General features: G+C 51.8%; 1 protein-coding gene across 1 annotated transcript in view; it reads right to left on the reverse strand.

Annotated features, from left to right (window-relative positions):
* The window catches only part of LOC120828740 (calsyntenin-2), a 128468-nt gene that overhangs the window by 15981 nt on the left and 86147 nt on the right, over positions 1–26340 (reverse strand). The window contains exons 5-11 of the mRNA XM_078107278.1: positions 23301–23450; positions 15268–15453; positions 13633–13890; positions 13383–13504; positions 4101–4263; positions 1247–1413; positions 181–329 (exon numbers count right to left, since the gene is read on the reverse strand). Of these exons, the coding sequence (XP_077963404.1) occupies positions 181–329; positions 1247–1413; positions 4101–4263; positions 13383–13504; positions 13633–13890; positions 15268–15453; positions 23301–23450 (1195 nt within the window). The remainder of the gene's footprint in view (positions 1–180; positions 330–1246; positions 1414–4100; positions 4264–13382; positions 13505–13632; positions 13891–15267; positions 15454–23300; positions 23451–26340) is intronic.

The following is a 26340-nucleotide window of genomic DNA, read 5'->3' on the forward strand; positions in this document are numbered from 1 at the left end:
GAGAAAAGAACGTGACAGCAGAGGAAAGGGGCGGCGAGCGGGAGAGGTGGGGATCAACGGCGTCTCCCGCGTTGTCACTTAGCACGAGCGTCAGCGTGCGCAAACGCTCGGCGCGTCGGCAGAGACGAGGGGGGAAACAAACAGAAAGCAAAAGGGGAAGGAAAAGCAAAGCGTACGTACTGGACGGCGGTGGAGATCCGCAGGCGCCGGACCCCCGAGGTGGGGAACTGACGAGAGTTTATGTAGGAGACTTTCCTCACGGCGGCGTTTGTGTTCTCCAAGTCCTCCCCCTCCATCACCAGGACGGACTGGGCCGGGTTGAAGTGGAACTGCAGAGATAAAACGCAGGGGGTCAGACGCGCTCCGTCGCTTCCTCTGGAGACGCCGTCGTCGGATGCTCTCCCGCTGCGTCCGATGGTGCGGATTTGAGGCCTTTCCTACTTTAAAGAGGGTTTAGTGCTCTCCTGCCAGGTCTGGCTCCCGTTCGCCCCAAACCGTCCCCCAGCAGCGGGGGGACAGCACTCGACGCGCCTCTGCTCGCGTCCCTTCCCTCTCGTCTCCTCTCATTGTCCTCGCGCCTGCTGTCCATCAGCCTCAACCTCCTGCTCTTCCCCTCGCCGCTGATTCTCCTGTGACTGCGCTCGGCTAAACGCCGTCCTCAAGCCTCCCGTGGACTCATGTGCGCCGCTAAGGGGGAAATTAAATTGCTTTCAAAGGAAAAACTACACTGGGGCCTCGAGGGGCCCTCTCGTCCTCCTCCCACCTTGTCTGCTCAAAAAGGATCTATTTGTGGACCACAGCACTGGGGGGGGGGGGGGGGGGAGACTGAAAAGAGCAGCACAAGTGAGGGAAGAGAAGAAGAGTGAAGTGGGAAGGACTTAAAGGAGCTGAGGAGGGGCCCCTGACCATCTTGTCGGCCCCCTATCTGCCCCGGTGCAGGAGAAGGATTAGCTGAGCTGTCTGAGGAGGGTTGTTCAGATGTGGAGATGTGTGTGTGTGTGTGTGTGTGTGTGTGTGTGTGTTTGCTCAGTTTAGGCACGACGGCGTTTACAAAACCAACTTTTTACTGTGAACTCAAATTTGCTGTCATGCCAATAGAAATACTCAACATGGCTACTAGCCGGGTAGCGTAGCTTAGCATGAATAAACGCACATACCAGCACCTCCAGAGCTCCCTGATGCTGCTGCGTCAAATGGTGAATGTTTAGTACGTGTGAAAAGCAGAGTAGAAAAAAGCAGTAAATACCTTGATGTTCTTGTCCAGACTCTCCAGCGAGTTGATGTCCAGTCCCTCTTTGCAGGCCTGCAGGCAGGAAATGACCTTCTGACTCTCGATCTTGCCCGGTCGGATGGTCAGTCCGGAGAGGCTGCCCCGGAAGTACTGAGTGAACCGCGGCTTGGTCACCTCGCCACCTACACACAAGCCCCAAACAACTTGCAATATCATATGATGCCTGTTATAATAAAGCATTGTTCAAATTTCAACAAGTCTCTCCGGATTGAAATACAAAAACAGCAGAAACCTTTTCTACGGCGGAACGGCAGCAGAGACGCGATGTCTGTCGGATGGAAGCGCGCAGAGAGGAAGAGGAAAGTCGCTTCCATTTTTCATGACCCCCCCCCCCAATTTGAAGACGTAACAGTGGGGAAGACGTTCGGTTCAGGTAATCCAGCCGGTGGCTGAGGAGACACTCCACCGGCCTCCAGTGGCCACAGATAAGGGATTCCTCGCCTCTAAACCTCTTTGGCGCCACTTCATCAGACACACTGTGAGGCCTGGCCAGGCGCTATTCCCCATCGGACGATGCAGCAACGCGCATCTCACTTTCCACCACTTGGAACGACTTCATCACCCAGCGTGTGATAAAAAGAGACGACGGCTCGCAGCGAAAGCGCAGACATTTAATCCCAAATCCTTGCTCTCCCAGATATATATTTATATACATGCACGTATATGCACGTATATGCATTGGCCTCTACCTGACTGCCATCGGTGGGACTAGCAAAGCTTTGTTAGGGATCGGGCAGAACCCCCCCCCCCTCAGTCAGTGCTCTCATTTAAGCATATGTAAACATGATGGGAACATTGGGCTCCAGGACCCTACGCTGCTATTTTGAGTTTTTCAGCACTGTATCGCGAAGCTGTCAGGTGCATATCCAAACCCCTTTACAGGATTCCTGTGCCAGGAAGGAGGATTTGAGATAAGCAGTCGATGGTTGTGTTATTTTTGATGGTCTGTGTGTGTGTGTGAGTGTGTGTGTGTGTGTCAGTGAATGTGTGTCTTCTCTGCACGGTGCGCCTGGCAGCCCCCTTCATTGATTCATCCATTTACAGCCTGCAATCTGCCTGAATGTAAGCCGCCCAGCTCTCGTTTCATCAACCAGCTGCTTTGCATCCTCGCCGCCGACATTAAAGGGCCCGCCGGCCCCCCTGCCGGGTACCAGGGCCGCCGAGTCCATCCCATGAAACAGCAAGATCGCATTTCCATTCACGCATCACAAACTGAACCCTTTCCTTCCTTCTTCGCGCTTCCCTCGCTTACCGTTTCCTCGAGGTGTGCGCTTTCCGCTCCCCACCGCCAACCGCCCCGCCCCCCCCCCCCCCCTCCCTGACAGATGTTATCTATCTGGGTCCTGACCGTAGAAACCATTAAGGGGTCCCGGACAGAGGAACCAGGATCAGCGAGAATGATGCGGCCGATGGAACCGCCGATCATCCTCCTCCGCGGAGAGGCCCGACTCATTGGCGCTATTTGCCCCCCCCTGCTCAATAGAACCCCCCCCCCCCCTCCCTCCCTCAGCTCCTTTGCCGTCATTTCAGTAAAGAGCAGCGGGGCGAGCTGGAAACAGGACCATTACTTAAGCTTAAGAGGGATGGTTCTTCCTCCTGCATGCTGGGGGTCGGGGGGTTTCACACTTCTGGACATGGACACCCTCCGTCAGGTCCGAGGGTAACTAGGTGGAAACTGCACAGCCAGCACTTACTTCCTGAGGCGAGGGGGGGGGGGGGGGGGCAACCCTCCTATTACAGAACAGGAGAATGAAATCGTGCAAATGTCACTTCACAGGCGGGTAAAGCAGCGCTTTGTTGTGTGGAAGGAACTCACACCGACAACAAGTGTGTGTGTGTGTGTGTGTGCGTGTGTCACGCACTTTAATGAGCAACGCAATCTAGTAGTTCACGGGTGGTGTTAAGGAGAGTTCCCATCTGAGCTGAAACAGCTCGTCTCAGATCAGCTCCAGACGCTGAAGCTGCCCCACCAATAAAAGCCGACTAATGCGCGCCGGCCGCCCGCAATGACACATTTAGGGAGGTTTAATTACAATATTTTACCCCCCCCCCCCACCCCCCCGACACTAGAATGGCTTATCTGCATAAATATCTGAAAGATCATCATTGTAAATTACCCTCATTCGCTTCGGTCGGGCCAAAAGCATTTACATTGGATGATACTGAATGACCAGTTAAATGTTATGAACCGTGAAATGGTATCACGAAATTTAATTAAACATGGCAAAACTATCACAGTCGCTCCGCAGCAACAAATCTTTTCGGTTTCCTCTGCCGTCCGTTGGCACGCTTCCCCGTCCGGGCGCTGAAACCACAGCGGGATATTTACCTGCGATGAACCCAACATATGACCCCCCCCATCTCAGCAGCGTGTTTGCAATCAGCATGGCGGACATGGAGAAGCTCTCCGCTCGGGGAGGCAATCCGCCGCGGATCACGGCTTCCCGTTTGGATCTCAGAATCACCTCAACAGCTCTTTGCTCTTTGCCGAGGCCCGAGCCGACGGGCTGGAAGAGGCACAACTCGTCCCTGAACTCCCTTCTCTCCTCGACGCTCCTTTAATCCTCCTAAAGCCCGGTGTTTGCCCAAAGACCTGGGAGGGCGGGAGGGGGAGGAGGAGGGGAGCGGGAAAAGTGACTCCAGGTGAACCTGCTCCTTCTACCGACTCGCCATCGGGGGGGGTCAAGCCTCCCGCCGAGCCGCCCCCCTTCGGGCCATCAAATCAGCGGCGAGGAAGCTGCAGCGACTGCACCTCGCCGTTGATGCAAACTCTAATTTTCGTCCTCTTTCAGAGGCTCCGCCCACTCACCTTGCCAGCAGGCGCCAACCGTGAGCTGCACGTCGATCTGCGAGGGGTGGATGGGCCAGTCGTCGGTCACCAGGTAGGGGTCGTAGGTCACCCCGTCCACGTAGAGGGTCACGCCTGGGAACTCCACGTTGATGACGTAGTAATGCCACTCCTCGTCACAGATCTGTCAGGGGGAGGAGTCAGCGACAGTTTAACTTGAACTGTTCGGAATTCAACAACATCAAGCTGACAATATGATCTGTGCACCATGTTGTCCGTATTTGGGAGCTCTGTCAGATTTAGTAGTCAGTTATCAAGAAAACTGTAGATTGTATCCTGGTGGATGGAGGTTGATATTCTGTAACCATGGAAATCATGCAAATCACGTTGGTTCATCTTTATGACAATTATGGAAATCTATATTACAATATACTGTCTACATTTTCTTTTTTCATTCTTGCATCTTTTGTGATGAAAAACTGCAATATTCCCGTCCATAAACTCTCCATCAGCGGGCTTCTCTCGGCCTCTGTGGGAGTCACCTGGGAGTCTAACCTCCCCCTCCGGTGGAGGGCGCCCTGCAGGCCGGCTCATTGACGCCGCGCCAGCCCCGGCAGGCGGGAGCTCCAATCAATACGCTTCCTTCTCTGCCGCGTTGGAGGACACAACATCTGGCCTATCGGCGATCATTCCCGCACAGCTGCTGAACGCATACGCGGCACGTCGAAGCGCCGCGTCATCGCTAGGAGTAAACGGGGGGGGTTATGATTCATACTGATGGCAATGACTTTTATTGGCCAGTTAGCATGGCTGGACATGTGCCACGTTGTACCCAGAGGGGCCTCTCTGCACCTGCAGCTCGCGTGCTCGGCGAGTGGGTTTGCGTGTGGTTCCAAATGCAAAATGAAACACGCCGCAGCCCTTCGCTTTCAACGCGCAACGTGTCTGCTCTCCACTTTGCTTGCGTCTCATTGCTCGTGTGCCAAGTTAAAAACACTCGCGTGCACACTAATTCCCCCTGACATTTACACATGCAGCCTCCCCAATGCTCGGCTGCTCCTTCCCTGTTTCTGCCACCGAGTATTTCAAAGAGGTGTCGGGCCCGCAGGGGATTCGGAGTGCCTGGTGGGCGACTTCCCCGTGCAGCCTTCAAAGGCCAGAGGAGGCTGAGATGTCAGCTGGACGTCTCTCTCTCTCTCTCTCTGAGGGACCGACTTTAAGACCAGACATGGACGAGAGTCCGCTTGAAAGAAAGGGTGGACTTCCTGTGGAGAAGTTCTCGCCAGAAGCGCACAATTAGCGCTGGAGAGAACAGGCGCACTGCTGTGCAAGCGTGTGTCTGTGTGTGTGTAGAAGGTGACACTAGGACCCCGTGTGTGCGACGTTAACAGGCGCGAAGGCGCGAGCGCGCGGACCGCAGGACGCCACAAAAGTGTCGGCGTGAGAAACCTCAAAGCTCCAAATGTTAAAGTTCAGCTCCCGCTCACGACAGCAAAGCACAAAGTTTTCCGTCCCCCGGATCCCTGCACTTTCCCGCCTGATGCAAATTGACAGAGGGAAGGAATGAGTGAAATAAAATAGGCACACAAACAAAGACGAGGGAGGACGTGAAACAACCAGAGGACACAGAATAAGAAGCGGGAGAGAGAGCGAGAGGTAGAGAAAGGAAACATCACACATCAAAGATCCTTCCTCCTCTCTCGGGGCACTCCGTGGCGGGAAAAAAAAACAAAATTGCTATCTGCCTCCCTCCATCTCGCTCGCGCTCTCTCTGCAGTTTATTTGGTCTCTTTTCTTCTTCTCCCGTCTCTCTATTAAAACCTGACTGTGGGAGTTGTTGCCTCGAGTCCTTTGGAGTTGAAAGTCTTTAAGAGATCCGTCACCCGATCCGACCTTCCAACTTCAAACCGCAGACGGAGGAAGGAGATGGGAGCGGTGAAAGAATGAGGAGGTGATCTGAGAGGGGAAAGGCGGCACAGCGGAGGGACGATAGCGAGCGGGATGAAAAGGCGGCGAGGGAGGAGAAGAGACCACGCAGGGAAATAAGGAATGAAGAGAAGACTCGTGACAACTGGCATGGCTGTAGATTGTTATTCCATGATTCCATTAGTCATTAAGGAAGACGAGGTTCTCCTCGGCCTGTGGGTTTGGAAGAGGACCGGGGAGAACTGGTGCATCGGAAGGAGGGAACGATGGGAGAACCAGAGGAGGAGGTGGTAGGAGGGGTGGGGGAGGAAGGAGGAAGGACCACCACAGAGATTGATGAGCGTTGGAAACAAGGTGACTTGTGGGGGGGCTGAGGGGGGAGGAGCCACGAGGAGCGATGAGAAAGTTACTCCGGAGGCAAAGTGAAGGCAGACAGGTGGAGTGACGATCGGTTATTGGACGGAACGTCGGTTGGCCGCCCAGCAGAGAGATTCCAGGAAAAATCCCTGGGATGCTCAAAGACTCGGTACATAAAAAGCTGCATTATAAAAATGATGTGTCACATGATCATCCAGCACTGATCGGCATCGATCCTTTAACTCTTAACTCCAGTACTTCTGAGATCAAAACATACGGGATGTTTGCACATGTTCAACATCTGGCCGACGGCTAGCGCCCAGAAGAGGCTGCGGCAGCGGAGAGCGGAAAGGATGGACGCCGTGTACCCAATGAGGCGTCCTAATCAGAGAGGATTCTGGGCCGAGAAAACAAGAACGGCCCTCGAGTGCCCATACGGAGGTGTTCGGTGTCATTTAGCGTCGGCGGACACGTTGTTGATCCTCGACGAAAGTGTTGAGCGCGATGAACGCCGACAGCGTCGAGGCCGAGGCTCTCATCCGGCCAGGAGCAGCTCCACAAATACGTAGCCTCCACAATTCATTAACAAAAGTGCCGCTCGCTAACGCGTAATTGCCATAAATCAGCGTCAGCGCGGTGTCAACATGGAAAACATTATGGTGTCAATTGTTGAAGGCTGTCTAAAAGCCCGTAATTACAAAAAACAGAAGAAACAATTAAAAAGAAAGCGATACGGGAGGAACAGTACGTTCAATTCATATGGCAGAAATGATTTAAATCCTGTTAATATGTGTGTGTGTGTGTGTGGTAGAACTACTTGAAGGTGACTATGAATCACCGGCTGGTAAAAGTGACTAATTAGAGCAGCAATTATCCAGCCGCTGCCGGCAGAGAGTCAACAGCCAAATGACCTTTCCGTAATGGACCACACACACACACACACACACACACACACACACACACACACACACCACGGCACGCGCTGTAATATCCACGGGGTTGTTAGGCTGCATGCGCATTTTATTGAGACTGATCACGTTGACTTTGTCACCCTGTTGGTTACAGAGACACGGAATGGTCGCAATGCAGATTCTACAGCCAAAAAACGGCGGTAAAAAAAAACAAAAAACTGGGATTTATTTTAAGTGGAGCGTAACGCATCAGGCGTGGAATTAATGTGCCCGGTGCTCCGGGTTCACTTGTGGAGCCGGGGGACAAAACAAAGAACAGCAAAGAGCAAAGATCCCAAGATCAGAAGAAAAAGGTGGACGGATCATAAAGATGTTTCCAAACCAAGATATTGAAGATGTATTTACTGCAGAAGGGTTCGATATTTGGTGCGGATTGAAAATGGTAAACAACAATACTCTCCCTTGTTTGGTTCAATCTCACCCTCTTATCAGCTTCAACATAAACATCATTATTTCTACTCCTCCAACACGACAGCGAATACAGAACAAAAAAGCAAGATGAAAAACACTGTTCACACTGTTCTGCTGTTGGTGAAAAGTGGTCTGTGTCTGTGTGTGCGAGGCAGACGAGCCGCCGTTTGATGTTGGAAACAATGAATGATGAATGAACACGTGTTGAACCATGAAAGGAATTAAAGCAAAGAAAAGTCGACTCCGCTTTTCAAACCGCTGTGATCTGCGTATTATATAACTTTACACCGTCGCCATGCCGGAACAAATGAAGTCCCTTCCCTCAAATCCCTTTCTTCTGAGGGCTCCGGGAACATTTTGGCCCAAATACGATTTTCATTGTTAATCCAAATTTCCCCTTAAGTCTCTTTTTTGTTTGTATTAAATCTCTTAAGATTTGAATTGGTGGCCAGACGGCTGGATTCTGGGGGGGGGGGGGGGGGGGGGGGGGGCGCTGAACGATGAGCGCACAGCAGCTCGCCTGTGCTTACAGTTATCGCCCACTCCATTTCATCACCATCTCCTCCGTTCGTCTCCGCCTCCCCAGCACCACTTTCCATCCCGACCGGACAAGAGACCATCGGCGCTGGAGGAGGAGGAAGTATCAGCGACCACATCTGGAACCGGGACGGTCACAAAAGCAGAGAACGTGTATGATGGTTCTGCCACACCACATCCATCACCCGCCTCCACGCGATTACCAAACTCTGACAATGCGCACCGCCGGCGATACTCCCACGCCAAACCCACCGGGCTCGCCTTCCCCCAACGCCTCTCCGGCTCTGACTCTTCTACCAATTCACCCCCCCCCCCCGCCCCCCCCTTTCTCCTACCACACTTAAGGTCAGGGCGGGACGTGCGCAATAAATCTTCCCTGCAGATTCTGACAGCGCCCCTCGATCCAGGAAGTGCTTCGGCCGGTTGGAGGGAGGAGCTGCATCGCACACAAACTCTGTCTCCTGGAAACAGTTCGGGTCGGCCGGTGAGTTCGGGGGGGGGATCTTTTGGCCGGAAAGTGAGATAAATTGTAAAGAAAAAAAAAAGAAAATGCGACGGAGGAAAGGCGGCGGGTTAAAGGGGCCGAAGAAGAGGGCGTTCAGCAAAGCCATTTGGTCCAGATTAATATGATGAATGGCACAGAGCGGCAGGTTGGACTCTGCTGTTGTTGTTTTATTGGGCCTTTGCGCTCCTCTTTAGACAAAGTGAAAACAAAAGGGCTCTCAACTCCCACACAACACCTTTGACTTGTGACGAATCGCTCGAGACTCGACGGGATTTTTTTCTACCCGGAAGAACTTGGAGCTTGACCGGAAACCGTCTCAGCAGACTTTGATCCCAAAGGATCAACGTCGACGCCATCGATGACCGTCGATGAGTTGAGACGCAAAAGAACTCGAGACTTGAAACTGTAACGACGGGGTGAAGACTTGGACTCAACCAGTGACTTCGGATTCGACTTGGCCGAGTCACGAATGTATTAAACTAGACACAGGAAACGTCCCTCACGTGCACATGCAGTCTCTCTCGTACCATTGTTCCCAATGAGCCACACACACACACACACACACACACACACACACACACACACACACACACACACACACACACACAGGCGGCGAGGTAATAAGAGCCATTGCTCCTCCACCCTGTCATTTAGTGGCCTCTGCAGCACGATCCCTGCCTGTAGAGGACCCGCAGTACACTTCCCACTCCCATAAAGGGAGGTAATATCATCCCGGGACGGGGAAGAAATAAAAATGATGGAAAACTGCACGCACCCGGGTTTGGCAAAGTGCGCCTGTGGTAACGGCTGACTTGGTTTGGGAAGCCCCCCCCGGCGGAGGTGGAGAGACACACGATGAAAGCAGATAACGGTCCGTGATGAACGAGTGATGCCGCATCGACGCGATGGCAACAACAGATGAATGAATCCGATTGGTTTGCATGTTATTGTGTCACAGGGAGACTTTATCGATCTCACCAGAACCTCCATTGCTCATTGTTTCTATTTCTCTCCGCTGCTCCCACCAGTGTTTTCTATCGGCAGGTCTTTGCTTTGCTCTTCGATCTCTGTCCCCTGAAGGGAGGGGGGGGGGGGGGGGGGGGTGTTGGGGGTGGAGCCTCTCCTTCACCTTCCCTTTCTGCCTGTTTGCTCCATCGTTCCTTTACTTCCTCCGCACCTTTTCATCTTTCTGAGGCCGTCGATAAGCTCCTCCACCCGGAGGCAAAGGAGGTGCTTTGCGTGGCTGCGATGGGAATAGTTGCTCAGCGAGTGAAGGACGCTCAGACCAGACGAGGACGGGACGTAGGCGGTGCCGCACGTAGACGGAAGACACCTGTGTGTGTGTGTGTGTGTGTGTGTGTGTGTGTCCATCACGCTCAGCCGGTGAAGCGGAGCTCTAAATTTAGCGGATTCTTGAGTAGGAGTCATCTATCATTCATTCGTTGATCATCAAGGCGTCCTCTCCCTGCATGTTTCTTTCCTGTGTTGACCCATTTCTGGGTGTCAACCTCAGACCAACAAGGCGCTCACCTGGTGGGAGGAGCCACAACCAGCAAATCCTCCTATTGAGTATTTATTTTACCTTAAACTAAACCACTTTAATCTTGGCCCTGAATCCAATCCAACAGCTCATCATGAAACATTTTCATCTTCATCACCGTCGGATTTTTTAACGGCTCCGACTGTCGATGCTGTCCTGATGGCACATCTGGAGGTGCGTGTGCATCCTTTTTGGAAGGCGTGAATAATAAAACAACATCTGGAGGAGGTGTTGGGTTTAAAGGAGGCTCTAAATGAGCAGCTGCATGTGGCGCGGTGTGCGCGCGGCAACGGTTTGTGCTCCTCGTAGCAGCTGTGGGCCTGAGAGGCAGCGTTCCTCTCCTCCTTCACAACCTCCTTCCCCTCTGACAGCTGCTTTTACCGTTTTAAAAGGCTCAAAATATGTACATTTGTTTCTTCTCAATCCCAAATAAAAACAAACACGATTCCGTAGCGAACTCCCCAAACAATTTGACTAACAAGGAGTTTGCGATGACGGCAGCACATCAGCGATTTCATGAATGCCAGATGCTCGGCGGCGCTCAGGAGATGTTTGTCCCGACAAACAAGTCTGGACCGGTTCCAAGGCAACAATGGGGGGGGGGGGGGGGGGGGGGTGGGGGGCGGTCCCTCCAAGCGGTCTGCAAAGCCAATCTCTCGCTGCCATCTGTGAGACACCAAATTTCCAAAGGACGAGATAAGATCAACACGTGTGCGATGCAGAAAGTGTATTTTCTGAGCATCGGAGCTCCAGTAGTCAATATAAATATATCCTGTGAAAGTTTTGTTTTTTGTAGTGATTAACCCTCAACTCCACTAAATTCTACACTGTCATGCATTTCAGCATCTTCCAGATCATTATTTGAACAGTTCAAGAGAAAACGACAAAAGCATTGCTGTAAACATCGACCCGTCTGTCCGGCTTCCTTAATACACGAAGGTCACATGTGCAGCTCACTGCTCACACTAACATCCTTATACGAAGCCCGTGATGTGTGTGTTTGCGTGATTGCTTTCCCGGAAAAATAATAATAATAATAACGACGTGTTAGCCTCAGGTGATGGTGCAACTTCCCCCACCAGTTCAGACTCCTGCAGGAAACCTCATTTCATACTCTCAATTATCCGCGGTGTCCTTTCCCCGCTTCCCTCGGGCGGATGAAAGGCTGCAGTTGGGTTCCTCCTCTTCCCCCCCACCCTGTCGTCGCGTGGACACGCCGCGTGAATGCACGCAAACGGCCGGCGCGCCGAGACCTCCGCGGCGAGGCGTCACGGGCCGTCTGAATGATTCACCAATGCAGACGTCGGTTTATTCACCCACAGAAAAAACGAGACCCTCGTTGAGTTTTGTCCCCCAGCAGAGCAGCAGGAGTCCCCAGAATGCAGCGCTAACCAAGCTAGCCGCGTGCTCGGCATGTTAGCAACACATGCAGCAATAATTACAAACAGTCGTATTTGTCTTTTGACTTCGTTCACTATTAAAGAACTTAATTCCAGTTGTGGGAGAGTGAGTCACATTCTGTGTGAGCCGAATGCTGTTTGGTCCGTGCCGGTCCAATCTTCTGCTCAGTTATAATACATGCAGGTGGGGGGTGATGGGGGGCTCATTAAGTGCCGGCTCCACGATTGACAGCCCCCCTTTGAAGACGCTTGAATGGAAGTCCGCACTTTCAGAGTATGAAAAGCGTCCACAAAGGACATTTCTAATATAAGCTCAGTGCTCAGAGCGCGTGAATGAAGTCCAATAAAAACCTGGAGCTCGATCTCTGCAGAGCCCGCCGGACACAAAGGGTCTGCGCGCACAAAGCCGTGCTGTTATTAACACACATACACAGGTTTATTTTTAAAATGAATATCTGCAACCAACCAACCCCCCCCCGATCCAGCCTCTATGCGGCGACTCGCACTGCCGGACTGGACTGTACGAACTGGACCTGTGTGATGGACGTGTTCTGTGGGCCGGAGGTATTCACCTCTTTATCCTCTTTAAAAGACGCGAGGAGGAAGCGGCGAGGGGAGATAGCGACCTAATGAAAGTTTCCTTTCATGCCCCCCCGTGGGGGGTTTCTGAGAGAACTGTTAATGAGGGGGGACGGGGGCGGGGGGGGGGGTGAGAGGGAGGACAAAAGAGTGAGAACGTCGGTCCGTTCTGGAGACGAGTCCATCGAGGTTTATCCAGGGAGGTAATAAAATAAATTCAATTCAGACGGTCAGTGGAATTATTTTTAGAAATCTTTGTATTAACCCGAAAGTGCCACATATGAGGAGAACAATGACGCACAATCAGTGTGTAGTGGATAAAAATCACTTTAAAATCATTTCAGAAATGTGCATTTTGTCTTCTGAATGCTGTGAATTTAACTCTCCAGAAGATGCCAAAAAAAGACTGACCCCCCCCTCCCCCCTCACCCTCCCCCCCCTCCACCCACTGTCTCTCGGTGCTGCGTCCGGATGTCCAGGCTCAGCGGCTCCGCGAGGTCTTTGGAGTCGAGGTGACTCGTCTGACTTTCAGACAGCGACCTCGATCGAACAGGCAGCTGCTGTCTGCACGCACACGCACACGCGTGTTTCTGCTTCTCTGTGTATCCCTCACTCAAAAATGTTAAAGAACAAAATCACCCTCACACTTTGCAGAGCGATTAGTTTCTCAGGCCCTGCTGACATTTCTGAACCTCCCGAAATGACGGTGATCCGTGTTTTATCTTTGTTCACACTCGCGTAACACAGAGTCCCGGCGTCTGTTGTAAGAGGCCTCCAAACTAATTGGGTTTAATTAAAGGTCGGGCTGCTTTCGAGGATTGCGGGAGGATTTCTGAGGCACTGAACAGGGAGGCAGACATGTCGAGCCTCTCGTGGCTCTGTGGTTCTGTAAATGAAGCCGGACGTCTCCCTCGCAGACCAGCAGGGATTAAGCGGCGGATCCGAGGTCGTCTTTGATACAGGAATAATCCTCTTTATCTCTGCCCGTGACCTACTTATCAAACCACTGGAAAAGTGAGTGTGGCGTCGTGTGTCGCAGCTGTCCGTCACGCGTCTCTCGCTCTCTCTCTCTCTCACCTGCTCCAGTTTCCAGTGGAACTCGGCCGGCCTGAAGGTGTCCACCTGGGTGAAATCCCTCCTCAGAAGGAACACCAGGCGGCAGTTATGGACGTAAAGCGAGTAGTGATGGCGGTTCATCTCTGTGGGAGGGGGGGAGAAGAAGCACAGGTCAAGCGGGTTTGCAGGTTTGGTCTCCTTGATGCTTTTGCCGACGCCTGGAACAAAGGAGCCAAACCGACCTCTGAAGGTCCCGGCATCGGACACTCACCCGTCTTGTCGGAGTTACACAGGAGAGTCTCCTTCTCGGCCCTCGGCCCGGGACTCGGCCCGTGCCTCATCCAGGTGGCCACGGTGAACTGGTCCGTCAGGTTCTGGGGCACCACCCAGTCGGGGATTTTAGCCGCCTGGCGGCCGGCGAACTTGAAGATCAGGTCGCTGTCCCGGCCGCTGTCGGTGACCAGGGAAGCCGTCCAGTTGGTGGCGGCGCCGGGGGCGGGCAGGAGGTCCGTGCTGCCCGAGGAGGCCCCTGCGGGGTCGCCGACCGTGGGAACGGACAGAAAGGGTGCGACAGGGAACGTGTCAATGACAACCTTGGCTGAGGTTACTTACGAGCGCGGGCAGATGGCGGCGCCTAATATGCAATCAATGGGCCGGGATGGAGACGGGACGCGGCTATTGATTCGCGGCGCATTTTAACTGACTTTCAAAACGGGAAAGACGTGCCAGTCACTGTTCCCCCCCAAAAAAACCTGCACTCAGCTCGCAAACTGAAAAGCGGCGAGGACGTATCGAGCGAGCGCCGTGGTAACGGGAGGAGAAAAGGAGGACGGGCGGGCGCCGTCCGGACGCTTTTGTTAAATTATCCCTACACACATTCTGACAATACACACCAATCATCGCTGCATTGAGCCGTCCTGTCCCCCTCCTCCCTTTCAGAGCGGCTCATTCTTTTCTGACGCGACAGCCTCGATGTGTTCAATGCCGAGCGATTTTCGTTGACGGGCGTTATTTTTGCCGCCGCTCCTCCTCGCCGCTATCGGACACGTCCTCGGTGATGGTGACGGATGCCTTCCATGCGTTTCGGCTCATGTTGTGTAGAGGGAGTTCTCTTGTGCCGCAAACAATCGGCGAACATGCGGCGGTAGATTGCTGCTAATAACGCGACATTAGCACATGAATTGGTGTTTATTCCACCTGTAAAGCAGTTTTTTTTCCACACGCCAGCGTCGGCGTCCTGACTCCAGTAATTAGATTCCCTCAGCAAATAAATACGCCTCGACTTCCCCCGGTGCCCAGCTGCAGCCTTCGTCTCTGTACATTATCTCAAATTGATTGCGCTTTAAAAAAAGCAATTACAATTTATTCTATTCGCCATCAGATAGCGATTATGAGGCGCCTGAAAAGGTCTCTTTAGTGGTGAACCATGCGTGGACCGGGAGCCGGGGGAGGCAGGGGGAGGCAGGGGGGGAGACGTTGTGCATTCAGATGAGCCGGAATGGGGCCTGTGAAGGCCGTTAGTCAAAGAGGATGACTCCAGCCCCCCTGCTGGCGGTGGGGGGAGGGGCCTCGGCTGCCTTGTTGGCGCTCTGGGCGCAGATACGGCTGATGCCCTCGCTGGCTTTAAGGCCGCTGTTTGTTTAGCCGGGGGGGGGGTTTAACCGGGGACGTCTGACCCCCGTTGCTCAGACGGTGCTCACTCGGTATTCACCGCGCCGACTTTCAGTTTGCCGCTTCAGCCAGAAGTCGTCTTTGATCAGCGGACCAACAGCCACAGGTCCAACTCTCATTTACCCGCTATACATAATCCCCCCCCCCCCCCTAAACCGGAGCCGCCTCATTCTGGTCACGCGGGCCGGATCGCGGGCGTTCACGGGCACAACGGAAATGTCTCGGCAGAACCAACCGCAGAGCTTCTGTAGAGACTTCTCCGAGTAGGTCTCGCGGTCGCAGCCCTTCCCGATGTGGCTGGTCTGGAGCTCCACCGTGGTCCTCACCGACGACAGCGGCCCGCCGCACGTCTCCAGGTGCATTTTGGGAAACAGCTGCTTACTTCCCGTTCCCGGCTCATAGTCGACCCGCTCGTTCCCACCTGGGGGGGAGAGAGAGAGAGAGAGGGGGGGACGGAGCGAAGGCGTTAGGGTGATGGTGGGAACACGGGCGCCGATTGTCATAGTGTGTATCTGAGTTGTGTTGCGATCAAAACAAGGCCGCCTCCCTCTCGCTGGTGTTTCTGGCATCGTAACACAATGTGCCCGGCCGCTTTGTTTGTTCCTCCGTCCTTCTCGCCGTCCGTGCAGCACTTTGCCGACGGGAAGCCGAGAAGAAGAAGAGCAGCGGCTCTTTGAGGCAGATGCGGCGCCGCCTGCCGCCTGCCGCCCGGACGCTCGGCACCTGCCGCATCTGCCTCGCGGTTAATTCACCTCCTGCAGACCGCGAAGGCCGTGAGCCCGCCGCGCCGCAACGCGGACAAACGACGGTGCTCAACGCAGCGTCTCTTCTCACACTCACTCTACATGCTGAATTTACTGACGTAACCACTCGACTCAGAGACCAGAGACACCAGAGCTGCGTTTGGCATTTCTACGGCTTTCAACAAACTCCAATCCCAAAGATTGGACCAACGGACGCGATGCAAGAAAAGTCCAAACAAACACAGGACCGTCACCCTGGAGACAGATGCTCACTTATCCGAGTTCGTCAACATTCGCATTAGTCTTCGTTCATTTCTGTGACCGCGGTCGATGTGGCGTCTCAACACGAGTAGTAAAGATTAGTGAAAGAAGCTAAAACAACCTCCAAATCTTGTTTTTGCAGCTTTGCCGAGAAGGGAAGCCGCGCCGCGCCGCCCACTGCGAGTTTAACGACCTGCGAGGACTTGGACACTGCCGAGGCGTCTGCAGTCCGCAGTCACAGATGGAGGGAGGACGGGGTGTGGGGGAGTTTGGGGAGAAGTGATCTGACCACTGATCCGGGTTCCTTCAGATCTTCAGAGGAAGTCCGTCATCTGCCAGAACGCAGAGCGTGGAATTCAGATTCAGACTCTGACTTCTGGTTTATATCTATAGAAGATGAAGAACTAGAGCATGAATCAAAAGGACACGCAGCACCAGTGCCAACTCTGATGACTCTCTGACCTTCTAGTCACCATGCGACCCCCCCCCCCTGTGAGAGCAGCCGGTGACGAATGATCACGGCAGGCGTGAAGTCGATGAGCAATGAGCTCGCTGCTCAACGGCAAAACAAATCACAACACCGAGTACGGCGGCAGATGATCTTTCACACCTAAAGGCGCTTTTGCTTTGGCGAGACACGAGTCCCCCCCCCCCCCCGGCGCGGCGTGACGCCCTGACGGGGGCGGACGGATGAGGGCGGAGAACAGATCACCCCTCAGGTGCAGGCCTCCGTTTCGGATAAGACCTCAAACCACTGATTGCTATTTAAATAATGAAACGCTGAAGTGACCAAGATGACACACGTGTTTAAGCCTTGATACGCGTGATCATGTATTTATACCAAGAACTAATGATGAACAAATGCAAGAAAACGTGGAGCAGAAAAATTGTGATTTTGCGCTTTTACCATTCGGCTGTGGATTTATATACGTAATTTGAACGTGGAGTAACGCGAGTATTCGCCAAGTTTGATCTTTTCTAAAATGTGTGCAGCGTGTCGGTATTTAAAGTGTCACGACTCTTCACGAAAAACAAAGCGGCACGTTTAGAGAAATGAAAAAACGTGCGGCGAAAGTCTCCCCGTCTGGCTGGACGGTGACGTGTTGACGCGTTGCTGGTGGCAAAGCGTGTGCAACGTGTGTGTCTATATAATTCTATGCAATTTAATATGGTACATAATGATTTATTTATTTGTCATACAACACATAATAAACAAGGTCTCTGACAAAAGATAACATGTATGTGTGTGTGTTTGTGTGTAAGTGTTCTCTTAATGTAACATTTTAATTATACCTGGCAGTCACAACAGAATTTGCTTCATTCTTAACATATGGATCAACTGTCTCACACACTAAATTCACTATTTCCGATTTTGAGGTTTTTCTTAAGGAATATGAGTTGATCCACAAACTGTACTGGTAGAGCCACTGTAGCCATACCTGAATCTGAGGAGGAGGCAGACGTCTCACCATGTCGCCTCTTCAGGTGCGTCCCTAAATTAGCTGTGCTGCCGGTGTACTTTATGGCAGCCCGACATATTTTACAGACGGCATGGGATTTAACGAATTTCCCATCTTTCTTTGGAAATCCAAAGTGTTGCCAAATCGCATCGTGAGCTTTCTACGCCGATGCATCGATGCGAACCGGTGAATCTTCCCTAGCGTGCGTGTAAAATGCTGAGGGCACGCCCGAGCCGTCGGCGTTACTCGTCTCAGCCGTCGGCGGAGGAGACGACTTCCATTTGAATGAGCGCTCGGCTCCTCTTCCCCTCGTGCTCTCCGTCTCCGTCCTCCTGCCGTCATTTTGATTTCTCCTCTTCCTCCCTCGGCCTCGTGGCCCCAAACTCACTTCAGCGCCTCTTTGTGCATCAAGACACTTCACTCTCTTTCTTAGTTGAGTGCACATGGAGCTCTTATTGTTTCCTTGGAACCGGCTTCCTCCAAAGTGTCCATTTTGGGCTCAAAATATAGGTTTTCATGGTTTTCAATTTGAGTGTTTTGAGAGCTGTACTGTATTATTTAAATTATTTAAATGTATTTGACACTGAGTCTGTTCCCACATTGTAACGAACAAAGAAAATCTACCTCACGGCTTCAAGTCAATTTGCAGGTGGCGGCGGCGGCGGAGACTGATCTTAAACGTCCTGGAAAATCAAAAGCATTTAACAATAAGAGACGTTTTGCTCTCCGTGCAAAGATTAATTGACGGTGGCATTCAAAGGAAATCAGCCCACTGAGGCCACACAAATTAAGTATAATTTACTTGTAGCATGATGTTGATATTTAGCTCTTACATCAGAGCTGTTCTTCTATTGAAATAGTCTACAAAAGACTCAAGTGGGATGACCTCATGAAATTGCACTTTTCTGCTGCATTTCTGTGGAACGTCTCCAAAAATACCTCGATCTCATGTCTAGTGTCATTCTAATTATTTTGCCCCCTTTGAGGATGTAGTGAAAATGAGGCTTTAACCCTGCGTGGTAATAAAAGGAGCCAAAACGTGCTTTCCGAGCACGTCTTTCCTCCTCCATTTCCTTCCTGCTCGCGGTGACAGCGACCTAAGCGGACCACCGGAGACGCCCCGTGTCCTCCACCTCCTCGCCGGCGTTCTTCTGGGACGCTGGCGCCGCAGCCGGAATATTCCCTCGCGGTCCCTGCGGCGTTTCTTCGGCCCCGACGGGAACGCTTTCCCGGCGCTTTTGTTGCTCGCGGGCGAGGGTGAAGGCCGGATCATAACCGCCGGACACCTGAAGCACTCTTCACCTGAGACCTCAGTGCTCATCGCTCAACTCCTCTGCCCTTTTTTCACTCCCCGCCGCCGAACCCCGCTGACATCAGCAGCTCGCCTTCATGTCGGCGCCTCGGACGCTACGAGCTAGCTGTGTACCGCTAGCTGTGTTACCACAACACGCTGTCCAAAACAAGAACAGTCAGGTGCAGGCAGCTGCAGAGGTAAACACACCAGTCCATTAGCTGTTCCCCCCCCGCCGTGTGCTCAGGTAAGAGGGGGGAGGGGGGGGTGGGGGGAGTCGGGGAGAAGCACTCAGCCGCGTCATCACCGCTATGAAATAGCCAATAAAAGGTGTTTTGAGAAAGCACGAGTTGCTGCGGACGTCCAGCGACGTTCTCCTGGTGCTCCAGAGCAAAATGCAGGACAACGGGGGACACGGGGGACACGGAGGACACGGAGGGAAAAGGGAAACAGAGAAAAGTAATACGGGAACACAAGCTAATGCGAGAGAGGGGGGAGAAAAAGACAGCCGGAGTCGGAGATTACAGAGGAGCGGGGTGGGGGGGGGGTGAGAGGAAATGGGAGAGGGAAGTGCACAGCAATTTGTTGGCCTCCTTCCTCCCTTTAAATCATTCTCTTCCTTCTCTTATCAGAGAGGAGCGTTGGTTGCCTCGCGCGCACACACACACACACACACACACACACACACACACACACACACACACACACACACGTACAAGATAGTCGAGCAGACAAATCCAACTCCACGCTTCCGAGCGAGAGAGAGGGGGAGAGAGGGGGAGAGAGGGAGAGAGGGAGAGAGGCTGCCTGAGAACCTGTTCTGATTTCTGAGAGTCTGCCTGAGGCTCCACGAGTCTCTGACACCCTGTTGGTAAAATATCAGCGGAGCAGATCCACGTCCATATTCATATGAATTCATGAATGAGCAAATCAATAAACCAAATGTCTGTACAGTTCGCGTGTTGATTTTTATTCCACGTTCTTCCTTCTTCAGATGTGACCTTTGACACGGAGGCTCAGCGGAGGCTCTCAGATAGAGATCCTCCTCCGCCCTGTAACCCCACGGTGCGATCTGGCAGTGGGCCGACTCCACAGCTCCAGCAGAGCTTCACGTGACGCCCGTTTCACATCAGACACTCAACTTTCATCTCCGCGCCGTCAATGATTTATTCGGGCTCGCTTTATAGTTTTTCAACCAGGACCTGCATGGTTACGTGTGAATCTGTGGTGCACACAAACACGGCCTCAATGGAAAGTTTTGCGGGGAAAAACCGCTGTTTGTGATGTTCGCTCCGTGGTCTCCGTGGTAACAGCGACAGGACTTGTTCTTCGGTAGCTAGCTGACAAGCGGAAGGATGAAAACGCGGCGCCGCTTATGACGCAATGTGAGGAGTCACACCGCGGGGGGCTTTTCTCCATTAACTCCTCAGACTCACAGAAGACACATGCAGCAAGGTCACTTACTGCCCTCTGCGTCCACAAAGGAAGTTGGGTTTCATCTGGGTTCCTCTCTGTCCTCTCCGGCTTCGGGTTGCCCCTTTGATTTGTGTGTTAATTCGCACACTTGCCGCCGCCGCGCTGATTGTTCATTCTTTACATCTGACATTTGGATTAAACCCCTGAGACCAGTGTGCTGTTCAAGTTAAATTGCCCGCGGGTGAAAGCAAATCACCACATCCATCTCTCCCGCCACGTTTTGCCCACTTACTCCTTACTCCAAAGTTGTGACAGTCTTTATTAGGCCTGAGGTTCCTCGCTGGTGCGTTCTCAAGGTTCACCTGGGAGTATGGGAGTGTATTAATTACGATTTTACCAGCAGACATATTTGGAATCTCAACTCGTACTTTTTCACGTAACAAGCTTTTTTAAAGAGTGAGGGAAAATAAAACTGTTAATTATTAATGGTCCGACTATTAATAATGCAAAGTTTTTGAGCACATTGTAGCGAATCAAAATTTACCAAAAGTCTGGTCAAGGTGGCGCTTTGAATTCATAACGCTGGATAGTTAAAAGAATAACTATTCATGGTATTGAATTATTAAATATTTTGATTCAGAATCTCGGCAACCAGTAAAATGTCGCCTCATGTAGCACAATAAATAAATAAATAAGTACCAAAGTACTCGGAATTCACTAGCAAGGAGCCACTGAATGCGTTTAATGTGAGTCAATGGGTGGTTGATCGATCTCGTCTAGTCGGCCGGTTGGTTGTTGGAGCTACGTTGGGAGTTCGCCCGGCACGGACGAAACATGTGGAACGAGAGAGAGAGAGAGAAAAGAACAGAAAAGGGTCGGGAGGGTCGGGTTTTAGAACGCGTACTCGAAAACGACAAGAGCGGGTTAAGCTGTATTTATGGGAACACCGGAAGAGGCGTGTAGGAGGCGTGTAGGAGGCGTGAAGGAGGCTCCCGAAATTACGCTAATTAGCTTCAACACTTAATGAGCAGCTTTCGGCAAATCAAAGAAAGTGACAGCGTGTAATTATATGTATATTTAGTATTGCTCTAATTATGGCTGACAACATCCGTGGGTCCACTTCTAATCTGCCGTTGTTTCACTCAATCCGTCGTGTGATCGCACAAGTCCGTGGACACACAAATGCACAATGTGGCTCTGAGCCTTGTGCATGTGTGTGTGTGTGTGCGTGTTGAGAACCGCTGGGTAGCAAACTTACTTTAAATTGCACAAGGAATCGTTTTTTACACCCCGAGGGGAAATTGCAAGACTGTGTGTGTGTGTGTCTCCTAAACTTTCCCTTATAGTAACAATTGTAAAATACAAATACTATTGGATAACGATCAAACACGGCGGTGCACATACGTGTGCTTTGCGTTATAGGTGACTGTGGCTGCACAAGTATGTGTGCATGTAAAAGTAAAATAAGAGCCAAGCCGTTTATTTACACATTCAGCCGCCGCTGGATGCGCTCGGGTCCATTATTCACCCGTTTAGCCGCTTCGTGCTTCACAACCTTCACCGGCTGAGTATTTTTATAGTATTTTATTCTTTTATTCATTCTGTTTTACGTTGTTCTCATGAAAGGTTGAGCTGCTTTAGAACGTGTGATTAGAGACAAACAGCGGAGTCCAAAGCGAACTCCCAACAGATTACTGTTTTTTAGTGCTTTTAACAGGCGAAAGCACGTATTTTGTGTGTGTATCTGTGTGTGTGCGTCTCTGACATTCCCACAGTCGCCCTCCTTTAAACACACAACACCCAGCAGCCCCATTAAAGCCCCTGATCTGTGGCCGTGGCATTTCCCTCCCTTCATCCCTGCTGCCAAACACTGCTCGTGGGGGCCGCTGGCCTTTCATCAGGGGCCGTGTCTGTGCGCTCGTGTGTGTCTGTGTGAGTCTTTTCTCGCCATAATCTCTGATTTAAAAAAAAAACACACACCCTGTATCCACATGAGAATAAACGAAGACACACACACACACACACACACACACTGCAGCAGTTACTGCAGGAGGATGCAGATCAATGCGTTTAAGTGCACAGCGTGTCTGTGTGCGACTCTACTCTGCGTGTACATTGTGACGTGTGCGGGTTGTCATCGTCTCTGCCGCTCGGCATTGCGCTTCAAAAACGCGCAAAGCGGCGCCCAGCTCAGCTCCGCGCTGCTCGCACGCGCACTCATTCTGAAACCGAGAACAAAGGGCCAAACTTCGGTTTGATTTGGTGACCCTTAATTCCGGTGAAAATGAGAAATGTCCCTGTGGTCGCGTCGAGCCGTCGAAGAGTTTCCTTCTCGAGCGGCCGCAGCGTTCTCACTCAGGAGGGGCGGGGCCACTTATGTACCCGATGCTAAAGGAACTAATGACGCTAACCCCTAACCCCTGACCCTTGACCCTTTTCCCATCTCGACCCTGGGCTCCGACGTCTCTCCTGATCCAAAGCCACAAGCGCGCGTTTCAAAAACACCGGATGAATCGATTCTGAGCCAAACAACCGGGTCTGTAGGCCGGATCAGCGAGCCGCCGCCGGGGGTCCTCGTCCAGCGCCGCTGGCATCACGTCCTGCGGGCCGATGGGATGGCCGGACGCCAAAGACACCCGACGCACGAGGTCGCCTCGCTTAATGGCGGAGCGGCGCCGGTCATGCGACGGGTGTAAACGGCCTCCGCGTTACTCGGGGGCCTCGTGGAGGCCGCGTCCCGACGCGCTGAGTGCCGCGTTGGCTCCGTCAGGCGGCATTTATGGAGCGCTGGTGATTACACCGGCTAAACGCGGCAGCCCGATTCCTCAAGGGGGGGGGGTGAGGGGGGGGGGGAGAGAGAGAGAGAGAGAGAGAGAGAGAGAGTGTGTGATGGGCTCGAATGGAGAAAAATGAGGTGTACAAACTCCATCGAGTTCACACATTCAGAGCTAAGCACACACGCCGACGTGCCGATAATTGCATCTGCGTTTTTTGGATGTTTGAACGCTGCTCAGGCTGAACTTCCTGACATCACATATCACACGCACACACACACAGCGGGGGGGGGGGGGGGGGGGGGGGGGCGGCGGTGACTCACCTTGCCAGCCGGGCTTGCAGGCGGGCTTGACGTTGATGCGCACGGGGACGCCGCGCAGCGCTCTCTTCTGGCCGCAGTCCCAGGCCGTCACCTGGACGTCGTACTGCTGCTGGCGGTCGTAGCTCAGCTTCTCCGTGTTCCGGATGTTACCTCGGGGGGGGGAAGAGGAGGTCGAGGTTTTTTTTTAGCATCGTGCTAGTGGAAACTACCAGACTGCCTCCAAACACGGCGAAGTGCACGTCGTTGAAGGTGGAGAGCGTAGATGAAACGATGCTCGCCGCTCATTGTTCTGCATGTGTATTTATGTCAAAACATCACAGGTAAATTAAAAACAAACACCTGAATGAATTTAGGCAATTACGGTGCTGGTGATCAGTCTGGTTGAGCGGGTGGTGGTGGTTCCACCGGGGGGCCATGTTGGCGTGTCACACACATATTGAAGAGTTTTAGCATGGAGTTTTTAGCATGGGGCCCTGAAGCTGTGATCACTGAGCACATTAAGGCTCCTGGTGGCACAAACAACTCAAATGGGTGATTTTGTTCGTTTTTGGTTTTATGTGCTAAAAGATGCTTCTTGGCAGCACTTGAATAGAACATCCTACCAAGTAAACACAGTTATTTATATGCTTTCGGGTGGAAATTGCACTCTGTTATGCTGCTGTAGAACTGATCTGTCTACTTATCTATTTTTCAACTATTTTATTCTTTTTATATTGCTCTAAACTGCGTCTTTTTTAAACCTCATCAAGCATTGACTTGAAAATCTCTGGATTAAGAACCGTGCTTCTGGAAGTTATTATGAAAACATTTTTATTCCATAATAAACATCATTCACCCAAATCAGTGATTGAGAAATAGTCCGTATAGCTTCTTGCTACAGAGACGGACTTTATGGAGTCATAAGACGGAGGAGTGAGATTTTACAGCTAAACGCAGTAATAAGAAATAAGTGTCATGACCCGGCTCGAAGGGGATGACAAACACGGGAGAGGCACAATGCAAAGGTGATTTCCAAATATATTTATTTAAGTAAAGTAACTAATCCAAAAGTAAAACAACTATGAGGTGTGTACGTCAGTAGTTTCAGTCATGTCAGTGTGGGTGCTTGATCATGTCGGAGGAATGTTGTGAACCTAAATTAAACGTCAAAAGACACAAAACAAAGGTGCGGACGCTGGCCAGGGAAAACCAGCGACCCTGGCAGGCAGGAACCATGAGCTCTTATACTGCCAGAACGCCCCAGCTGCTCCCAATCCAGTTGATGGCATTACCTCTGGGAAAGACAGTGACGTCATGACATGAGCCAATAGGCAGGGCCGTCACACCCCCCCCCATAAGATCGGTGTCCCAAAGGGAACACCGACACACTACAACAAATAAAGCAGGACTAGTCCCCCTAGAAAAACACTAAAACGAAACTTAAACAATGCTAATAAAAAATAAGCAACTGACCAGAAAAACAAAAAAAACCGAATTACTACAAAAAATTTATAAACAAGAAACCCATCACCCTGCCCATGTTCCGCCCCTTCCCCACCTGTCCTCAGCAACTCTGGTACCTGAGAAGCAATTTAAGACAACAGGCACAGCAAGAACAAGTCACGAGCAACATGAAATGGCATAACTCAAATGTAGACCTCCCTTTTCCGAAATACTAATTCAAGGCAACGGAGCACGTGACAACGCATCTGCAATTGTATTATCGGACCCTTTGATATGCCGAATGTCAAGATCATATCCCTGCAGAAACAGAGCCCATCTCATCAATCTCTGATTCGGACATCGCAATGAACGAAGAAAGGTCAGAGGATTATGATCTGTATACACAACAAGTGGTGCACAACCCCCCACATACACTTCAAAATGTTGCAACGCCCAAACCAACGCTAATGCTTCCTTCTCGATAACAGAATAATTAAACTGGTAACCATTGAATTTCCTAGAAAAGAAGCTCACTGGTCTCATTACCCCCTGGTCATCTCCTTGCATCAAGACGGCGCCTGCTCCCACCTGGCTGGCATCAACCTGGAGCAAAAAGGTCCGATCAAAACGCGGTGCTGCCAGAACAGGAGAAGAGCATAGCACAGTTTTAACGTTATCAAAGGCCTGTTGACACTCCACAGACCACACAAACTTTACTCTGGTCTTCAGCAGCTCAGTAAGAGGAAACACCACAGTGGAAAAATTTCTACAAAAAATCCTATAGTATCCCACCAGACCCAGAAACCGCTGCAGCTCTTTTTTGGTGGTGGGCCGTGGAAATTTTTCGATGGCCATAACCTTAACCTGGACTGGGGCTACACGACCTTGCCCAACTACCCGCCCCAGATAAGTAACAGTGGCCCTAGCAAACTCGCACTTTGCTAAATTAATGGTGAGTCGCGCTTCTTCCAAGCGCTCAAACAGCGCCCGAATGCGCTGCAAATGGGAGTGCCACGTGTCACTATAAATCACCAGATCATCCAAATAAACCGAACATCCCTCCAGCCCGGACACAACTCTGTTCATTAATCGCTGGAACGTAGCGGGAGCGTTTCTTAGTCCGAATGGCATGACAGTATACGAATACAGACCCGTTGGTGTAATAAATGCCGAGATCTCCTGAGCCCGCTTGGACAGAGGTACCTGCCAATATCCCTTGAGCAGATCAAATTTACTCACAAACTTGGCGGCACCAACACTGTCAACACAGTCCTCCATTCGCGGCAAAGGGAAAGAATCTGGCTTTGTAACCGAATTTACCTTTCTCATATCTGTACAAAACCGCGGCGTTTTATCCTGCTTCGGTACCAAAATACACGGAGATGCCCAACTGGCATTGGACGGTACAGCAATATTGTTTTCGACCATGTATTTTACTTCAGAGTCCAGATGTTGACGCTTCTCTGGTGACATACGATAGAAACGTTGTTTTATCGGCTGTGCATCTCCCACCTCAATATCGTGCTCCACCCAATCGGTGCGCGAAGGGACATCGCCGAACAGACAGGGAAACTTGCGCACCAAATTAGTGAGCTCACAACGTTTAGACTCCGGTAAA

The sequence above is a fragment of the Gasterosteus aculeatus genome, chromosome 1 (assembly GCF_964276395.1).
Source record: "Gasterosteus aculeatus chromosome 1, fGasAcu3.hap1.1, whole genome shotgun sequence".
Classification (NCBI taxonomy): domain Eukaryota; kingdom Metazoa; phylum Chordata; class Actinopteri; order Perciformes; family Gasterosteidae; genus Gasterosteus; species Gasterosteus aculeatus.